Source organism: Salmo trutta, chromosome 16, assembly GCF_901001165.1.
Source record: "Salmo trutta chromosome 16, fSalTru1.1, whole genome shotgun sequence".
NCBI classification, from domain to species: domain Eukaryota; kingdom Metazoa; phylum Chordata; class Actinopteri; order Salmoniformes; family Salmonidae; genus Salmo; species Salmo trutta.
Window position 1 is genome coordinate 24,275,372 of NC_042972.1, and position 19,988 is coordinate 24,295,359.

The 19,988-nt window shown below is 41.5% G+C and overlaps 1 protein-coding gene, 1 long non-coding RNA gene and 1 pseudogene across 2 annotated transcripts; 1 reads left to right on the forward strand and 2 right to left on the reverse strand.

The window, feature by feature from the left end:
* Positions 1–298: 298 nt before the first annotated feature.
* LOC115150364 (uncharacterized) lies at positions 299–1,420 on the reverse strand. Its single transcript, XR_003867101.1, has 3 exons — positions 1,245–1,420; positions 780–904; positions 299–615 (listed from the first exon to the last, which is right to left on the reverse strand). It is a non-coding gene; the product is annotated as an uncharacterized LOC115150364 (long non-coding RNA).
* Positions 1,421–1,450: 30 nt separating this feature from the next.
* Positions 1,451–13,667, forward strand: LOC115150363 (ubiquinol-cytochrome-c reductase complex assembly factor 2-like). Its single transcript, XM_029693569.1, has 4 exons — positions 1,451–1,827; positions 2,353–2,427; positions 3,997–4,066; positions 13,428–13,667. Exons 1-4 carry the CDS (start codon positions 1,690–1,692, stop codon positions 13,535–13,537), a joined length of 393 nt encoding a protein of 130 aa, XP_029549429.1. The 5' UTR covers positions 1,451–1,689; the 3' UTR covers positions 13,538–13,667.
* Positions 13,668–15,833: 2,166 nt separating this feature from the next.
* On the reverse strand, positions 15,834–17,860 carry LOC115151198 (translocator protein-like; annotated as a pseudogene).
* Positions 17,861–19,988: the final 2,128 nt, after the last annotated feature.

Genomic DNA, 19,988 nt, shown 5'->3' on the forward strand with positions numbered 1-19,988 from the left:
ACTGTAGAATTCCATTAATTCCTTTGGAGGACTGCTCCTTCTAGGAGTGCTATATGACCAACCGGTGGCTTCGAAGGATCTCATTGGCCAATACATAGCATCAGCAATCCAGGGTTTATATATCATTGGTTGATACCAGCAGCTGGAGCATGGCGCACACCCTTTGCTTGACCATGGTTGAGTGGGCGTGTCCTGACTGTTTCATTCTTGAAGAATTTCAATATGATTGTTTGAATTCATACCTAGCTCAGTTTAAGTTCTCTCTAGCACTTTTAAGATACAAAGAATGTCAAAGCACTTATTTACATGGTTATTTATTGCGTTAAGTTAACAAGTACATAAAATGTTGAGATACTGAAAGAAATGTCATACAGTTTTAATAATGTAATAAGCAGGCACACCAGTTTGCAGACTATCACCAACAAATGGCCACGTTCGAGAGGATCAAAACCCTAATGTATCATAGGTAAATTGACCTGACTGACCTACAAATAATATAACAAGATGTTATTTATGATGCAAGGTCCTTTGCAGATCAGTCACTCGGCAGTCACCTGCAATGTCAAACAAGCCCAAGATCTTGTCCCTTATGACTGACATTTTGGTCTGAGACACCTGAAAACAAAATATGAGATAAATTGATTCTTCTGTTAATTCCACATTCAACTGGCAACAACCAATATTACACATTTTACAGAAAGAATACAAGTAATTTACACAGTAATACCAATAGTAATCAAACATTAATTCTGATTTGAGGTTAATGGCCTGTCCTGTACCTCTCATGATATCCATCCTGTTCTTGCACTAGGTGATTGGTTGAGGTGACATCAGGTCAAAATCTGAGAGATTCCTGGCAACCCAAACTCCAGCTGCAAAGAGTCCCAGGTTTACCAGTAGGTTCCTACAGAAGCAGATCGATTAGCAACGAATTCATATAATTATATACAATTATTGGATCGTTATGAATAAACCACTGGAGATATTCATTAATTGAGTTACACGTTGACTCAATGACAGTTGAGTTGTGTGTGTGGGGGGGGACCCCTCTTAGTTTCCAGATAATGTTATGCTAGCAAGGGACTGCTGAGCAATTATCTCAGGGCTGTTGATACCGGTATATCCAAGGGCAAAGCATGCGCATGTTTGGCAAAGAAGCTAGCTAGTTGGCTGGCTAGCTAGCTAACATGATACGTGAAACACGTTGCATTTGAAATAGGAATGTTTAGCCATATGGCCCATACCTTCTGAAATCATTTCTATCTGTAGCAAGTCGACATGTGGCACTGATCCATTCTACGACACCATAAACCGGCGCCCCAATAGCCTTTTTCCCAGCTGCGCTCATCTTAAATGTTGAATGTGAGCGCTTGCCTTGATGCTAAATTATAGTCTTTCCAATTTGGGGAAGAATTGACATGTAACACCATCAACGAAAGACACCAGGGTCCATGCTATCCGGGATCGTTGGGATGTCCCTACCCCATTGAAGTCGACATTTCAAATGGTTAAGGGCAAAGGTTAGGGAAGGATAAATATTGCCTAGGACAGGGGTTAAGGACGTCCCAAGGATGTGAGATAGCATTAACAACAGGTCTAAAAAACTACGGTCGCCGATAGCGGACAAACTCAGGTTGCTCATTCATATCTTTATCTATTCGTGTTGTTTTTAGCGTTGCATAACAGAACATGTCTGCAGCACGGTACCGTCGGTTCTTGAAACTCTGCGAAGAATGGCCACGGGACGAATCAAAGAAAGGCCGAGATTTAGGAACGTTTCTACGGCAGAGAGTAACCCATGCCTTTCGTGAAGGTGAAAACACACAGGTAGAGCTAATCCACTTACAATGTCGCACGAGAACGTCAACCAATGTGGCTAGCTATCTTTAGCTAGGATGATGGGGCACCCGTCCATATCGACCTTGCAGTTGCATGCAAAACAAACATGTTTAGCAATGTAAATCAAAGTATAGAGCTATAGTCAAGCGATGTAATTGAGTTGTGGTGAGACACGACAATCGTGCAGTGAGGGCAGCAGCACAGGGGGGTGGTTCACTTACAAAAACATAAAATTAATTTGAAAACCATACCCCCCGCTACTGCTTGGTAAATTAACGAATGAGATTGAGGAGGAAATGCAGCCTAACCTATGATCAACATGATGGGTTTAGACGTATTTTGAAAAAAATGCATTATTCCTTTGCAAAAACACTTATTTTGAAATTGCAGGACATTTTACAGATTGAGCCTCTAAATCTTAAAAACAATCCCATATAACAGTATCTGTATGTGGATAGTTTCTAGGTTATATTGCATGGACCCCCTATGAACTGATCTGATCTTTCTTGACAGCTCTCTGATCCAGAGAAGTGTGATCAAATATATGAAAGCTTGGCCCGAATCAACACTAATGTATACCGAGAAAGAGTAAGTATTCACTTACACTGCATCCCCCCAAAATTAAAATAAACATTTGCTTGAGCTGAAGAAGTCTATATCGGTCCATCAATACAGGACTAGTAAAGGCCCAGTGCACATTATTTTTAACTAAATGTATTTGAGTGTTTATCAGCATGTGTAACTTCAGTCTGATAATTCTTTACAAAACCGATAATCTCAAAGTACTTGTGGAATATAAATGTACTTGCTTGATATGTTTTCCAGTTTCTTGAAATACTTAGCAAATGCAAGTTATTTCTATGTGAACTGAAATGGTCTATTCATTTCTTCCATTTTAGTAGACACTCTTTTCCAGAGCAATTTACAGTTGTGAGTGCATACTTTTTCATACTGGGAATCGAACCCACAATCCTAGCATGGCAAGCGCCATGCTCTACCAACTGAGCCACATCATCACAGACCACTTGACATCTCAATGTACTGAATTACTGTATTGTGCATTGTTTTTCTTCATGGTGATGGCAAGTCGGATATCATAAGGTGAATGCACCAATTTGTAAGTCGCTCTGGATAAGAGCGTCTGCTAAATGACGTAAATGTAAGTCTATAGGTACAAACCTAGATGACCAACCTATGTACAATACAGTAATGTACATTTACATTGTGGTTTGTAAGGATGGTAAATTAATACTGCACAAAAAGTGGTTGTTTTCCTTGTTATTTGATCAAGACAAATATTTAATTTGATGGGGTGATTTGTGTCTTTGCCCATAACTTTGCACCTTTTGATATAAATGTTTGAGGACAGGGGTTTGTTCTGTATCCAGAATCACAGAGAAAGGGTCAGGGAAACAACACTTACAATTCCAACTATTGAATCCTGCAAGATGCTGTTATATACAACTACCTTTTTTGCCAAAGTGGAGATGCGGAAAACATTTTTTGGCCTGTGCTACAGACGTTTATATCGGTCTGCTAATACTAGTAAAGGCCCGGTGCAGTACTTTTTAATTTTATAAATATATTTTTTAAATTCAGATTTTTTCCTACTTCCCGCGGCTATGGGAACGTATCTTTCATATAGACAGAGTAAAGACATAGGCTGCCACCTGTGCTAATTAGCTATCTAGTGTGCTCCGAACACCTGTGTGTAAGCTAACTGGAGAGGAAGTGTAGTTCATCAACTGGAGGCACAACGTGTATGGATCTTTGTAAAACAGCTAGAGTAAATGTATCTTTTTTTTATTTGAAATATTCTTTCTCGCTGACATGTACGATAAGAGGCATATCAGCACTTTTCGAAAACCATTTAGAAAGCAATGATTATTGACGTTTCTAAACGTTAAACAGAACGTCGGAATTGTAGTTTACAGAGCCAAATGTGGGGGAATGTAATGGCTGAAAACCCTACATATGGAGAAGGGTTTTCAAGAGCTATAGTCCACAGCAATGACCATACACAGAGCGATGTCTGTTCATTACAAGTGCATTTGCTTGTTGCAGCAGCTATGAAAGATCTTGGAGAAAGCCAATTGATGAAGTTGTGTGTCAATGAGGGTTATCATTGCCTCTAACTCCTGTAATATCTGTTCACAGTTCCCCCGCACAAGAGATACCAGTTTTACAGGTGTCACAGTGGAAGAATGTAGAATGCTATTAGCAACAGGTATGGACACACAGTCCCAAGTACATCACATTCATTATTTATGCATGCAGATACATTAGGGATGGGCAACTGGTGGCCTGTGCTTTTGTAGGCCCGCAGATCAATTCACAAGCAGTTTCTCTTATGTCAGTCACTTGCTAGGATTCCATCCAATTGGCGACAGAGTTTCATGCGAATATTCTAAAATCTGAATAAAGAAAACATGCGCATATTCGCACCAGTGGTCTTTGCACCAAACCGACCTCTTGCACATCCAAATCAGTCCCTGATGATGTTATGCACACAAACTTATTTTTCGCTTAAGTTTTCATGTACCGAATAAAAATCTAAAGTTCATTGTGTTTCCATCACATTTTCAACTCTACCAACAGTTTTGCCACAAACTGTCGGTAGTAGCAAATCCAAATGTAGCAAATGTGCCTACTCTGGTTACATCACATGTGCTCTAGCCATCAGCTTGCAGTGCGTGTAGGGTAGTCTACATAATGAGGTTATTATGAATGAGCAAGAATATATATATTTTTTCAAACGGCAGTCAAGCATCAATTGTCACCAGAATCAGACCCTCGATATTTGTTGGAAAAAAACCATCAAGATCACCTTGCACTTTCACCACCCAGTGAAGTTCATCATAAGTTATTTAATCTGTAGCCTAATAAACTACAAGGTTTCCCGAGTCGTAGTGGGATGGGCAACATGTTTACTTCTATTTGATGGTTATTACATTGCCTTGCAAAAGTATTAATCGCCTTGGTGTTTTTCCTATTTTGTTGATTTACAACCTGTAATTTAAATTGATTTTTATTTTGATTGAATGTAATGGACATACACAAAATAGTTTAAATTGGTGAAGTGAAATGGAAAAAATTACTTGTTTCAAAAATATAAAAAATGGAAAAGTGGTGCATGCATATGTATTCACCCTTTGCTATGAAACCTCTAAATTAGATCTGGTGCAACCAGTTACCTTCAGAAGTCACATAATTAGTTCGATTTCACACAGATGGACTTTATTTAAGTGTCACATGATCTGTCACATGATCTCAGTGTATATATACACCTGTTCTGAAAGGCCCCAGAGTCTGCAACACCACTAAACAAGGGGCACCACCAAGCAAGCGGCACCAAGGAGTTCTCCAAACAGGTCAGGGACAAAGTTGTGGAGAAGTACAGATCAGGGTTGGGTTATAAAAAAAATTCCAGAAACTTTGAACATCCCATGGAGCACCATTAAATCCATTATTAAAAAATGGAAAGATGGCATCACAACAAACCTGCCAAGAGAGGGCCACCCACCAAAATTCACAGACCAGGCAAGGAGGGCATTAATCAGAGAGACAACAAAGAGACCAAAGATAACCCTGAAGGAGCTGCAAAGCTCCACAGCGGAGATTGGAGTATCTGTCAATAGGACCACTTTAAGCCGTACACTCCACAGACCTAGGCTTTATCCTCTAGGGGACCCCCTTCCCGTTCTCATCCAGGTAACGGGATTGCTTGACAAGATAGCAAAAATCTAATAATTTCAATTTCTCAAACAATCAACTATTTTACACCATTTGAAAGATTAACATCTCCTTAATCCAACCACGTTGTCCGATTTCAAAAAGGCTTTACGGCGGAAGCATAAAGTTAGATTATATTAGGACAGTACATAGACAAAAATTACACACAGCCATTTTCAATTCAAGGACAGGCGTCACCAAAAGCAGAAAACCAGCTAAAATGATGCACTAACCTTTGACAATCTTCATCAGATGACACTCCTATGACATTATGTTAGACAATACATGCATTTATTGTTCTATCAAGTTCATATTTATATCTAAAAACAGCATTTTACATCGGTGCGTGACGTTCAGAAAATGTATTTCCCTCAAAACTTCCGGTGAATCATCACCACAATTTACAAAAATACTCGTCATAAACTTTGATAAAATATTAAACTGTTATTCAAAGAATTATAGATTAACATCTCCTGAATGCAAACGCATTGACAGATTTCAAAATAACTTTACTGGGAAAGCACACTTTGCAATAATCTGACTACTGTGCTCAGAAAAATACACTACGCAATACAGATAGCCGCCATTTTGGAGTCATCTAAATGCATAAATAGCATTAGAAATATTTACTTACCTTTAATAATCTTAATCAGAAGGCATTTCCAGGAATCCCAGGTCCACAACAAATGTTGTTTTGTTCGATAAAGTTCATAATTTATGTCCAAATAACGCCTTGTTGTTCGCGCGTTCAGTTCAGCTACTCCGAATGTAGGAAGCGCGCGGAAATTGTGACGACGAAAAGTAAAATAAAATCTATTTACGTTCGTTCAAACATGTCAAACGTTGTAAAACATCAATCTTTAGGGCCTTTAGAACGTGAAGATTCAGTAATATTTCAACCGGACGGGTCCTGTGTCTTGAAAAACGTTTTGGAACAGAGGATCCTCCCTCGTGAACGTGCACCAATGAAGTGATGTCCTTCCCTGGGTGACCAACTTCCCAGCCTTCTCATTCGGTCTCTGTTCATCGTAGACGCCTCAAACAACTTTCTAAAGACCGTTGACATCTAGATGAATCCTTAGGCACTGTGTGTTCCATTGGCAATGACTTGAAAAAAGTACAGGCACAAGATTTTCATTTCCTGCTTGTATTTTTCCTCAGGTTTTTGCCTGCCATATGAGTTCTGTTATACTTACAGACACCATTCAAACAGTTTTAGAAACTTCAGAGTGTTTTCTGTCCGAATCTACTAATAATATACATATTCTCATTTCTGGGCAAGAGTAGTAACCAGTTTTAATCGGGTACGTTTTTTTATCCGGCCGTGAAAATACTCCCCCCCCCCCCCCCCGCAGTATTGTAGGCAAAATATTTCCTGAACATCACGCGCCAATGTAAAAGGCTGTTTTTGGATATAAATATCAACTTGATCGAACAAAAAATGCATGTATTGTGTAACATGATGTCCTAGGAGTGTCATCTGATGAAGATCGTGAAAGGTTAGTGCATCATTTTAGCTGGTTTTCTGGTTTTTGTGACGCCTGTCCTTGCTAGGAAAATGGCTGTGTGGTTTTTCTTGTGTTGGAACTGTCCTAACTTTATGCTTTTGCCGTAAAGCCTTTTTGAAATCGGACAATGTGGTTACATTAAGGAGACGTGTATCTTTAAAATGGTGTAAAATAGTAGTCTGTTTGAGAACTTTGAATTATGACATTTTGTGATTTTTCACTGGCTGTTGAATAGTGTGAACCGTGGGTTCTTTTTGTTAAGTTTAGTCACAGCGTTTCACAGTTTCTCAGTATGCAAACCAATTAGTTGAGCAGCCTGACTTGTTTGCCACCTTGTTTGCCACCTTGTTTGCCACCTCTTTTGCATTATTTACACTTGCCTTTGAGTCATAAAATGCTTAAATTCGTCAATCCAGGGGGCTCCAACTGTTCTAAAAGCATCCCACCTCCCCAAGAGAGGTTAATGGTAGGTTTATTTGAACAGTGAGAGACAGTATAACAACAAAAAAATCCAGAAAAACGCATGTGAAAAATGTTATAAATTGATTTACATTTGAATGAGGGAAATAAGTATTTGACCCCTCTGCAAAACATGACGTAGTACTTGGTGGCAAAACCCTTGTTGGCAATCACAGAGGTCAGATGTTTCTTGAAGTTGGCCACCAGGTTTGCACACATCTCAGGAGGGATTTTGTCCCACTCCTCTTTGCAGATCTTCTCCAAGTCATTAAGGTTTCGAGGCTGACGTTTGGCAATGCGAACCTTCAGCTCCATCCACAGATTTTCTATGGGATTAAGGTCTGGAGACTGGCTAGGCCACTCCAGGACCTTAATGTGCTTCTTCTTGAGCCACTCCTTTGTTGCCTTGGCCGTGTGTTTTGGGTCATTGTCATGCTGGAATACCTATCCACGACCCATTTTCCATGCCCTGGCTGAGGGAAGGAGGTTCTCACCCAAGATTTGACGGTACATGGCCCTGTCCATCGTCCCTTTGATGCGGTGGAGTTGTCCTGTCCCCTTAGCAGAAAAACACCCCCAAAGCATAATGTTTCCACCTCCACGTTTGACGGTGGGTATGGTGTTCTTGGGGTCATAGGCAGCATTCCTCCTCCTCCAAACACGGCGAGTTGAGTTGATGCGAAAGAGCTCCATTTTGGTCTCATCTGACCACAACACTTTCACCCAGTTGTCCTCTGAATCATTCAGATGTTCATTGGCAAACTTCAGACGGGCATGTATATGTGCTTTCTTGAGCAGGGGGACCTTGCGGGTGCTGCAGGATTTCAGTCCTTCACGGCGTAGTGTGTTACCAATTGTTTTCTTGGTGACTATGGTCCCAGCTGCCTTGAGATCATTGACAAGATCCTCCCGTGTAGTTCTGGGCTGATTCCTCACCGTTCTTATGATCATTGCAACTCCACGAGGTGAGATCTTGCATGGAGCACCAGGCCGATGGAGATTGACAGTTCTTTTCTGTTTCTTCTCACCAAGCTGCTTGGCGATGGTCTTGTAGCCCATTCCAGCCTTGTGTAGGTCTACAATCTTGTCCCTGACATCCTTGGAGAGCTCTTTGGTCTTGGCCATGGTGGAGAGTTTGGAATCTGATTGATTGATTGCTTCTGTGGACAGGTGTCTTTTATACAGGTAACAAACTGAGATTAGGAGCACTCCCTTTAAGAGTGTGCTCCTAATCTCAGCTCGTTACCTGTATAAAAGACACCTGGGAGCCAGAAATCTTTCTGATTGAGAGGGGGTCAAATACTTATTTCCCTCATTAAAATGCAAATCAATTTATAACATTTTTGACATGCGTTTTTCTAGATTTTTTTGTTGTTATTCTGTCTCTCACTGTTCAAATAAACCTACCATTAAAATTATAGACTGATCATTTCTTTGTCAGTGGGCAAACGTACAAAATCAGCAGGGGATCAAATACTTTTTTCCCTCACTGTAGAGACATACCCCAAGAAACTTGCAGGTGTAATTGCTGCAAAAGGTGGCTCTACAAAGTATTGACTTTGGGGGGGGTGAATATTTATGCATGCTCAAGTTTTTTTTTTTTTTGGTCTTAATTCTTGTTTTTTTCACAATAAAAAAAGATATTGCATCTTCAAAGTGGTAGGCATGTTGTGTAAATCAAATGATACAAACCCCCCCAAAAAATCTATTTTAATTCCAGGTTGTAAGGCAACTAAATAGGAAAAATGCCAAGGGGGTGAATACTTTCGCAAGCCACTGTATATAAATATTTGCTTATGAAGCCGTTTCCACCGCCATTTCTCATAATTAATTTTACCTACACAAAAAGATCCCGCCATGTCGAACGAACAAATGATCTATCGGCATTTATGAAATTGTACCAAATCTTCCTGTTTCCATCCCTTCTGTTATTATTTAATTTTATATGGTATGACTTTACTTGCATAAAAACTGTGGATGGAATCGTGGTTTCTGACTCACTCAATTAGCTAACATTTTTAAGATTGGTAAGTTAGTCTAGCCAGCTATCTAAAGTTGTAGTAGTCATGGTCAAATTACCGACCAGGGCGTTGATTTTGTTAGTCACTCTCACTCCGATATCATATTCAAAACGGCAGACAAGTTCTCCACCCTATGGCAAAAGTAGTAGAATTGTAGGAAATTAACTATTAAAAAAAAAATATCCCCCTACTGTGAAGAGGGGGGCCTCCAACAAAATGCTAGGGCCAGCTGTGACTGCATGTATGGATATGCAGACCTGCAAGCCACTGTGGCCTCTCATGATGAGTTCAGATTTTGTGGCCCCCATCACTGCCCATCCCTGAGCTAAATCATTATAACATAATAGGTGTAGTTTTGTTACAATAGATGAATCAACCCAAATCAAAATGCAATTACATTTCAGGACATACACACTTCCCTATTTCTCTTCAATAATACCAGATCTTCTACTACATGGCCAAAAGTATGTGGACACATGGTTGTCGAACTTCTCATTCAGAAATCATGGACATTAATATGGAGTTGGTCCCCCTTTGCTGCTATAACAATCTCCACTTTTCTGGGAAGGCTTTCCACTAGATGTTGGAACATCGCTGCAGGGAATTGCTTCCATTCAGTCAGAAAAGCATTAGTGAGGTCGGTTACTGATGTTGGGTGATTAGGCCTGGCTCGCAGTCGGTGTTCCAATTCATCCCAAAGGTGTTTGATAAGGGTTGAGGTCAGGCCAGTCAAATTCTTCCACACCAATCTCGAAGGGATAGCAGTGGAGAAGGTGGAAAGTTTTAAGTTCCAGGGCATACACATCACAGACAAACTGAAATGGTCCACCCACACAGACAGTGTGTTGAAGGTGCAACAGCACCACTTCAACCTCAGGAGGCTGAAGAAATTTGGCTTGTCACCCAAAACCCTGACAAACTTTTACAGATGCACAATCGAGAGCATCCTTTTGGGCTGTATCACAGCCTGGTACTGCCGTCACACCGCCACAACCACAAGGCTCTCCAGAGGGTGGTGTGGTCTGCACAACTCGTCACCGGGGGCAAACTACCTGCCCTCCATGTTGTCACAGGAAGGCCAAAAAGATCATTAAGGACAATAACCACCCGAGCCACTGCCTGTTCACACCGCTATCATCCAGAAGGCGAGGTCAGTACAGGTGCATCAAAGCTGGGACAGAGAGACTGAAAAACAGCTTCTATCTCAAGGCTATCAGACTGCTAAACAGCAATCACTAACTCAGAGAGGCTGCTGCCTACATTGAGACCCAATCACTAGACACTTTAATAAATGGATCACTACACAGTAGAAACAATGCCACTTTTTAATAATGTTTACATACCTTACATTACTCATATCACATGTACAGTGGGGCAAAAAAGTATTTAGTCAGCCACCAATTGTGCAAGTTCTCCCACTTAAAAAGATGAGAGAGGCCTGTAATTTGCATCATAGGTACACTTCAACTATGACAGACAAAATGAGAAAAATAATTCCAGAAAATCACATTGTAGGATTTTTAATGAATTGATTTGCAAATTATGGTGGAAAATAAGTATTTGGTCAATAACAAAAGTTTTTCTCAATACTTTGTTATATACCCTTTGTTGGCAATGACACAGGTCAAACGTTTTCTGTAAGTCTTCACAAGGTTTAACACACTTTTGCTGGTATTTTGGCCCATTCCTCCATGCAGATCTCCTCTAGAGCAGTAATGTTTTGGGGCTGTCGCTGGGCAACACAGACTTTCAACTCCCTCCAAAGATTTTCTATGGGGTTGAGATCTGGAGACTGGCTAGGCCACTCCAGGACCTTGAAATGCTTCTTACGAAGCCACTCCTTCGTTGCCTGGGCGGTGTGTTTGGGATCATTGTCATGCTGAAAGACCCAGCCACGTTTCATCTTCAATGCCCTTGCTGATGGAAGGAGGTTTTCACTCAAAATCTCACGATACATGGCCCCATTCATTCTTTCCTTTACACGGATCAGTCGTCCTGGTCCCTTTGCAGAAAAACAGCCCCAAAGCATGATGCTTCACAGTAGGTATGGTGTTCTTTGGATGCAACTCAGCATTCTTTGTCCTCCAAACACGACGAGTTGAGTTTTTACCAAAAAGTTATATTTTGGTTTCATCTGACCATATGACATTCTCCCAATCCTCTTCTGGATCATCCAAATGCTCTCTAGCAAACTTCAAACGGGCCTGGACATGTACTGGCTTAAGCAGGGCGACACGTCTGGCACTGCAGGATTTGAGTCCCTGGCGGCGTAGTGTGTTACTGATGGTAGGCTTTGTTACTTTGGTCCCAGTTCTCTGCAGGTCATTCACTAGGTCCCCCCGTGTGGTTCTGGGATTACAGGCCTCTCTCATCTTTTTAAGTGGGAGAACTTGCACAATTGGTGGCTGACTAAATACTTTTTTGCCCCACTGTATATACTGTATTTTATACAATCTACTGCACCTTGCCTATGCCGTTTGGCCATCGCTCATCCATATACTTCTATGTACATGTTCTCATTCACTCCTTTAAATTTGTGTGTATTAGGTACTTGTTGGGGAATTGTTAGATTACTTGTTAAATATTACTGCACTGTCGGAACTAGAAGCACAAGCATTTCGCTACTCTTGCATTAACATCTGCTAACCATGTGTATGTGACCAATAAAATTTGATTTGATAAACCATTTCTTTATGAACCTCGCTTTGTGCATGGGGGCATTGTCATGCTGAAACAGGAAAGGGTGTTCCCCAAACTGTTGCCACAAAGTTGGAAGCACAGAGTCGTCTAGAATGTGATTGTATGCTGTAGCATTAAGATTTCCCTTCACTGGAACTAAGGGGCCTAGCCCGAAACATGAAATACAGCCCCAGACCATTATTCCTCCTCCACCAAAGTTTACAGTTGGCACTATGCATTGGGGCATGTAGTGCTCTCCTGGCATCCGCCAAACCCAGATTAGTCTGTCGGACTGCCAGATTGTGAAGCGTGATTCATCACTCCAGAGAACACGTTTCCACTGCTCCAGAGTCCAATGGCGGTGAGCTTTATACCACTCCAGTCGACGCTTGCGCATGGTGACCTTAGGCTTGTGTGCTGCAGTTCGGCCATGGAAACCCATTTCATGAAGCTCCAGACGAACAGTTCTTGTGTTGATGTTTCTTGCAGGGGCAGTTTGCAACTTGGTAGTGTGTGTTGTAACCAAGGACTACACTCTTCACTACATGCTTCAGCACTCAGCGGTCCCGATCGGTGATCTTGTGTGGCCTACCACTTTGTGGCTCAGCCGTTGTTTCTCCTAGACGTTTCCACTTCACAATAACAGCACTTACAGTTGACCAGGACAGCTCTAGCAGGGCAGAAATTTTACATACTGACTTGTTTGAAAGGTGGCATCCTATGACGGTGCCACGTTGAATGTCACTGAGCTCTTCAGTAAGACCATTCTACTGCCATTGTTTGCCAATGGAGATTGTATGGCTGTGTGCTCAATTTTAAACACTTGTCAGCAACGGATGTGGCTCAAATAGCTGAATCCACTAATTTGAAGGGGTGTCCACATACTTTTGTGTGTATATAGTGTATTAATGTTTCATGTCCGCTTCTGTCAGTTTTAGACACCTGAGGTGTTAATCTGACTCATACCACCATCTAGTGGACTTTGAGGATACCAACATGTTCAGAGAAGATTTTTTTCTACAAGAGGAGAAACAGACTGGCTCTCTAGCCTGGAGGCCCTTTTGCAGTCTAGACACCTGCACTCTTTCAGCAGGAGGCTGGCACCCAGGCTAAAGGAACTCCACAGGGTGTTCTGAACATGCATGGTTGGTTCTGATGTCTCTCTAACCCCTCGTCTCTTCCACCTCAGGTAACATGCAGCAGATGGATGAGGAGAAGAAGGGCTTGTGGAAAACTCTCACGGAGCGATTCTCCACCAAACAAGATGTCACCCCTGAGAAGGCTCCTGAGAACAAGTAGCACTTCTGTATGTTTTCTTTCCCCTTCAGCCACTTTAGAAATAACCAAATAAATAAGAATAATGTTTTATCTTGTCATTTTAGCAAGGCCATTGTAACTAACATACAGAATAAATGACTGAGCACAGAAAGTCTGACTGAAATGTTTAAAGTGGCAATCAGCAGTAGAAAAAATAAAGCGGACTCCCCTGTTTCGGTAAAAAGCTGAGGGATGGGGCTGGAGAACTAACTATTCTCAAATTCATAGACGGAGCTATGGATGCAAGGACTGACCATTCATGATATCAAACTTATAGTTAACCTTGTTTTGAGGCTATATAGTGTTTGTTTACAAAAATTGAGTAAGACAAGGTTATATTTTAGGTTCTGATGGGGTACAACAGTTGAACTAAGCTCATGAGGCATTTAGAAGTTATATTCTTCAAGAATCAATATCAATTTATAAGTCCAAAAATGGATGTAGCAACTGATCAAATCAAAGTTTATTTGTCACGTGCGCTGAATACAACAGTGAAATGCTTACTTACAGGCTCTAACCAATAGTGCAAAAAAGGTATTAGGTGAACAATAGGTAAGTAAAGAAATAAAACAGTAAAAAGACAGGCTATATACAGTAGCGAGGCTATATACAGTAGTGAGGCTACATACAGACACCGGTTAGTCAGACTGACTGAGGTAGTATGTACATGTAGATATGGTTAAAGTGACTATGCGTATATGATGAACAGAGAGTAGCAGTAGCGTAAAAGAGGGGTTGGCATGTGGTGGGTGGGACACAATGCAGATAGCCCAGTTAGCCAGTGTGCGGGAGCACTGGTTGGTCGGCCCAATTGAGGTAGTATGTACATGAATGTATAGTTAAAGTGACTGCATATATGATAAACGGAGTAGCAGTGTAAAAAGAGGGGGGGCACATAATGCAAATAGTCCGGGTAGCCATTTGATTACCTGTTCAGGAGTCATATGGCTTGGGGGTAAAAACTGTTGAGAAGCCTTTTTGTCCTAGACTTTGCACTCCGGTGCTACCGCACTTGCCATGCGGTAGTAGAGAGAACAGTCTATGACTGGGGTGGCTGGGGTCTTTGACAATTTTTAGGGCCTTCCTCTGACACCGCCTGGTGTAAAGGTCCTGGATGGCAGGCAGCTTAGCCCCAGTGATGTACTGGGCCGTACGCACTACCCTCTGTAGTGCCTTGCGGTCGGAGGCCGAGCAATTGCCGTACCAGGCAGTGATGCAACCAGTCAGGATGCTCTCGATGTTGCAGCTGTAGAACCTTTTGAGGATCTCAGGACCCATGCCAAATCTTTTTAGTTTGCTCCTTTAAAAGGTTCAATGCAGCAGTTTTTATTTCAATATCAAATAATTTCTGTGATGGTTTTCAATTAAAATGGTCAAAGAGCAATTTCTCAAGCAATAATTTTGCTAGGACTGTCCGAGTGGTCTGAGTGGGGAGGGGAAAAAAGGAAAACTGTTATTGGCAGAGCGGTTTGGAACTCTTTCCTTATTATCATTTTAACAAATCCACAGTATTATTCCAACCTCTCTGAGAATATGTATAAATAGACACAGGAAAGTCACTGACTGCTCTGGGCCTTTAAATGCCATTCAAACACAGCTTTTTACATGGAGCAGGCAATCTTCCATATAACAGACGTTGCTCAAATGCCCTAGCATTGGGTAGATCAACGTCTAGGTTGAGTTTAAGGTGATATGAGTTACAAGTAGTGCATATTATAAAATCAGACATGGGTTTATGTAATCTGTTTATTGGAAGAAAGCAAAGTAAACAAACCAGTGCAAAGAGAGAGCATAAGTTCAATCATAGAAATCAGTGTTTGCAGTGTAGCGGACATCTCATAAATTCAAGAATCCATCTTCAGGACAAGTAAAAAAATATATTTTTAACAACAGGCAATTGTAATTCAAATCTGATGTACTTATGGCTTTGCTGGCATGTACTTTCCTTGTAATAAGACTGAGTTGGCACGATAAATCAGTTCTCTGCAAAGCCATGGTAAGCTTCGACAGAAATATTGGAATACATTTAAGAGTGAAGATGGTTTCTGAAATCTTGCAAAAACCAAGCACTAATTTCTTCAATGGAGATTAGTTTATAGGATAAACCATTATGTAAAAAAAAAAAAAAACGCAGTAGCATACGAATGCCTTAATTGTTTAGACCTTGGAGCTGTCAATACAAAGGCTATGCAATATAAAGAGTTTTTGATAACCGTATAGGAATGACGGTAGATGTTTCTGGGGTATTATGGCAATTTCTAAACAATTGTTTTATTATCAATATCATTTTGCAATGTAATGAATTAAGATCATATTACTGATGTTGAGCATCGTTGCCTCATACAATTGTAGGCACAACTACATAGTATAGCCATTTTTTGAAAATGTGGTTCAGTGCAAAAAATCTTTTAATATAACTGCAACCAGTAAGACCACATTTTGGTGCCAATATCAACTGACATAGTTATTTCAATAGGAATAAAGATCTTTCAGAACCTGGGAGAAACCAAGTACGGCACATAGTGTTGCCTACTCCTCCTTTCCATCCCCATCCGTGTTTTCTCTCCAGATGCAGTAGTTGAGGGAGGTGGCCAAGCACAGCCATGCCAGGTAGGGTGTCAGGAGCAGGCTGGCAGTGCGATTGACCGGATACCAGGATACCATGGTGGCTCCAACAGCAACAGTCAGCATCACTATCTTGATGAGGGCCTGGGGGAGAGACAACACAAAATGGCTCGTATGTCATGTCACACTCACTAGCAGAATGGAGGTGCTTTTTACAATGGACTGTGTCTATGGATCACCTATTGTAAAAATTATATTCAGAGAAAATTCTCATTGAGTGTACTGCTCTTTTTTTGTTTTTATTCATCAACTCCCCATTATCCCAAAACCTGAAGCCATGAGTTCATGAGCCCACAACCTTTGCATTATCTGAGAGCTCACCATTTTCAACTTGTGTGCACCAAAGAAGATGGGAGTCCAGGACCAGTTGAGAGCCAGCTGCAACCCGTTAAGACCCAAAGGTGCTACAGCATCCTCAGTGAACCTCCCACACTCCTTCCACACCAGGTAGGAGCCATACCTATCAGGGTGATCATGAAAAATAAGATGCAAGTCAGTTCCATATTTCATGATCCATTTAATAAAACAAGTGGGAACATGTTTTTCTGAATGAAGTTTGTGGAGCAGATTTCCAACACATTCAGTTGGGAAACAAAAGAAATTTTGTAGAATCTATACTGAACAAAAATAAACACAACAAGTAAAGTATTGGTCCCATGTTTCATGAGCTGAAATAAAAGATCCCAGAAATGTTCCATACGCACAAAAATCTTGTTTCATTTTGTGCACAAATTTGTTTACACCCCTATTAGTGATCATTTCTCCTTTGTCAAGATAATCCATCCACCTGAGAAGTGTGGCATATCAAGAAGCTGATTAAACAGCATGATCATTACACAGGTGCAACTTGTGCTGGGGACAATTAAAGGCGACTCTAAAATGTGCAGTTTTGTCAAAACACAATGCCACAGATGTCTCAAGTGTTGAGGGAGTGTGCAATTGCCATGCTGACTGCAGGAATGTCCACCAGAGCTGTTGCCAGAGAATTGAATGTTCATTTCTCTACCATATCGGTTTAGAGAATTTGGGAGTACGTCCAACCAGCCTCACAACCGCAGACCACGTGTTACCACGCCAGCCTAGGACCTCCACATCCGGCTTCTTTACCTGCGGGATTGTCTGAGACCAGGCACCCGGACAGCTGATGAAACTCAGGACTATTTCTGTCTGTAATAAAGCCCTTTTGTGGGGAAAAACTCATTCTGATTGGTTGGGCCTGGCTCCCCAGTGGGTGGGCCTGGCTCCCAAGTGGTTGTGCCCCTGCCCAATCATGTGAAATCCATAGATTAGAGCCTAATGAATTTATTTCAATTGACTGATTTACTTATATGAACTGTAACTCAGTAAAGTCGTTGAAATTGTTGCGTTTATATTTTTGATCAGTATAGATCGGTGTAGATTTACAGTACCATATTGGTTGACTTACAGTAATTACAATGTGATAACACGGAAGGGGCTTAGGTGATTGTTTTCAACCTAGCAGAGTATGTTGTCTGACACTCACTCCATGCCTGTGTAGAGAGTAGTCCACACTATAGGGAATGCAGAATTGGGTGGACGCCATGGTGGCTTGTTGAGAGTGGGGTACCAAGTCTTCACCTACTTGCGTGTGATGTAACCTCCATAGAGCCCTCCTAGATGAGGCAGGGCAGTCAGGCAAAGCATAGGCAGCCACGACATGGAGAAGCGAGGGAGCTGTTAATGATTAGTTCATTATAAACTGGGTAGTTCGAGCCCTGAATTTTGGTTGGCTGACAGCCATGGTATATCAGACCGTACACCGCGGGTATGACAAAACACATATTTTTACTTCTTTAATTACATTGGTAACCAGTTTATAATAGCAATAAGGCACCTCAGGGGTTTGTGGTATATGGCCAATATATCATGACGCGTTGCGTCATGCTTATGAACAGCCACACCCCCTCGGGCCTTATTGCTTAATTATATACTGGTTAAACCTGTTAATTATTATTCTATAAAATGTATTACACTTGCAAAAGTAGGCTATAATTTGATATCTATTATTGCAACTTCAAGGGAAACTTCAAAATTGTTAAACTTCATAATTGATTTGATGCCATTTCACATACTCTACATGGTGAAAAGTATGTGGACACCTGCTCGTCTAACATCTCATTCCAAAATCATGGGCATTAGTATGGAGTTGGTCCCCCCTTTGTTTCTATAACAGCCTCCACTCTTCTGGGAAGGCTTTCCACTAGATGTTGGAACATTGCTGTGGGGACTTGCTTACTCCTCTGTAAACTGGTAATCTCTATATACCCGTCTCAAGACCCACTGGTTGATGCTTATTTATAAAACCTTCTTAGGGATCACTCCCCCCCATCTGAGATATCTACTGCAACCCTCATCCTCCACATACAACACCCGTTCTGCCAGTCACATTCTGTTAAAGGTCCCCAAAGGACACACATCCCTGGGTCGCTCGTCTATTCAGTTCGCTGCAGCTAGCGACTGGAACGAGCTGCATCAAAACTGTCCAGTTTGTTTATCTCAATTTCTTCATTAAAAGACTCAGTCATGGACACTCTTACTGACAGTTGTGACTGCTTTGCGTGATGTATTGTTTTCTACCTTCTTGCCCTTGGTGCTGTTGTCTGTGCCCAATAATGTTTGTACCATGTTTTGTAATGCTACCATGTTGTGCTGCTGCCATGTTGTGGTGCTACCATGTTGTTGTCATGTGTTGCTACCATGCTGTGATGTCATGTGTTGCTGCCTTGCTATTGTATTAGGTCTATCTTTATGTAGTGTTGTGATGTCTCTCTTGTCGTGATGTGTGTTTTGTCCTATATTTTTATTTTATTATTTTTAATCCCATTTTTAGTCCCCGCAGGAGGCCTTTTGGTGGGCCGTTATTGTAAATAAGAATTTGTTCTTAACTGACTTGCCTAGTTAAAAAAATGAAATTTCAAAATGAGTGAGGTCGGGCACTGATGTTGGGCGATTAGGTCTGGCTTGCAGTCGGCGTTCTAATTCATCCCAAAGGTGTTTGATGGGGTTGAGGTCAGGGCTCTGTGCAGGCCAGTCAAATTCTTCCACACTAATCTCGACAAACCATTTCTGTATGGATCTTGCTTTGTGCACGGGGGCATTGTCATGCTGAAACAGGAAAAGGCCTTCCCTAAACTGTTGCCACAAATTTGGAAGCACAGAATGACCTAGAATGTCGTTGAATGCTGTAGCATTAAGATTTCCCTTCACTGGAACTAAGGGGCCTAACCCGAACCATGAAAACAGCCCCAGACCATTATTCCTCCTCCACCAAACTTTACAGTTGGCACTATGCCTTCGGGCAGGCAGGTAGCGTTCTCTTGGCATCCGCCAAACCCAGATTCGTCCGTCGAACTGACAGATGGTGAAGCTTGATTCATCACTCTAGAGAACGCGTTTTCAGAGTTCAATGGCGGCAAGCTTAACACCACTCCAGCCAATGCTTGACATTGTCCATGGTGATCTTAGTGTGTGGCTGCTTGGCCATGGAAACCATGAACGTTTCCATTTTAATATAACAGCACTTACAGTTAACGGGGGCAGCTCTAGCAGGGCACAAATTTGACAAACTGATTTGTTGGAAAGGTGGCATCCTATAACAGTGCCATGTTGAAAGTCACGGAGCTCTTCAGTACGGGCCATTCTACTGCCAATGTTTGTCTATGGAGATTGCATGGCTGTGTGGTTGATTTTGTACACTTGCCAGCAACGGGTGTGGTTGAAAATGCCGAATCAACTAATTTGAAGGGTTGTCCACATACCTTTAGTGTATGTTGATGTTGGGGTAGTG

Bases quoted from the DNA above. Each gene is read 5' to 3' on its own strand.
- LOC115150363 (XM_029693569.1), top strand. From the start codon at position 1,690: ATGTCTGCAGCACGGTACCGTCGGTTCTTGAAACTCTGCGAAGAATGG. The intron at 2,428-3,996 runs GTAAGTATTCAC...ATCTGTTCACAG, and splicing joins CTAATGTATACCGAGAAAGA to TTCCCCCGCACAAGAGATAC. The intron at 4,067-13,427 runs GTATGGACACAC...CTTCCACCTCAG, and splicing joins TAGAATGCTATTAGCAACAG to GTAACATGCAGCAGATGGAT.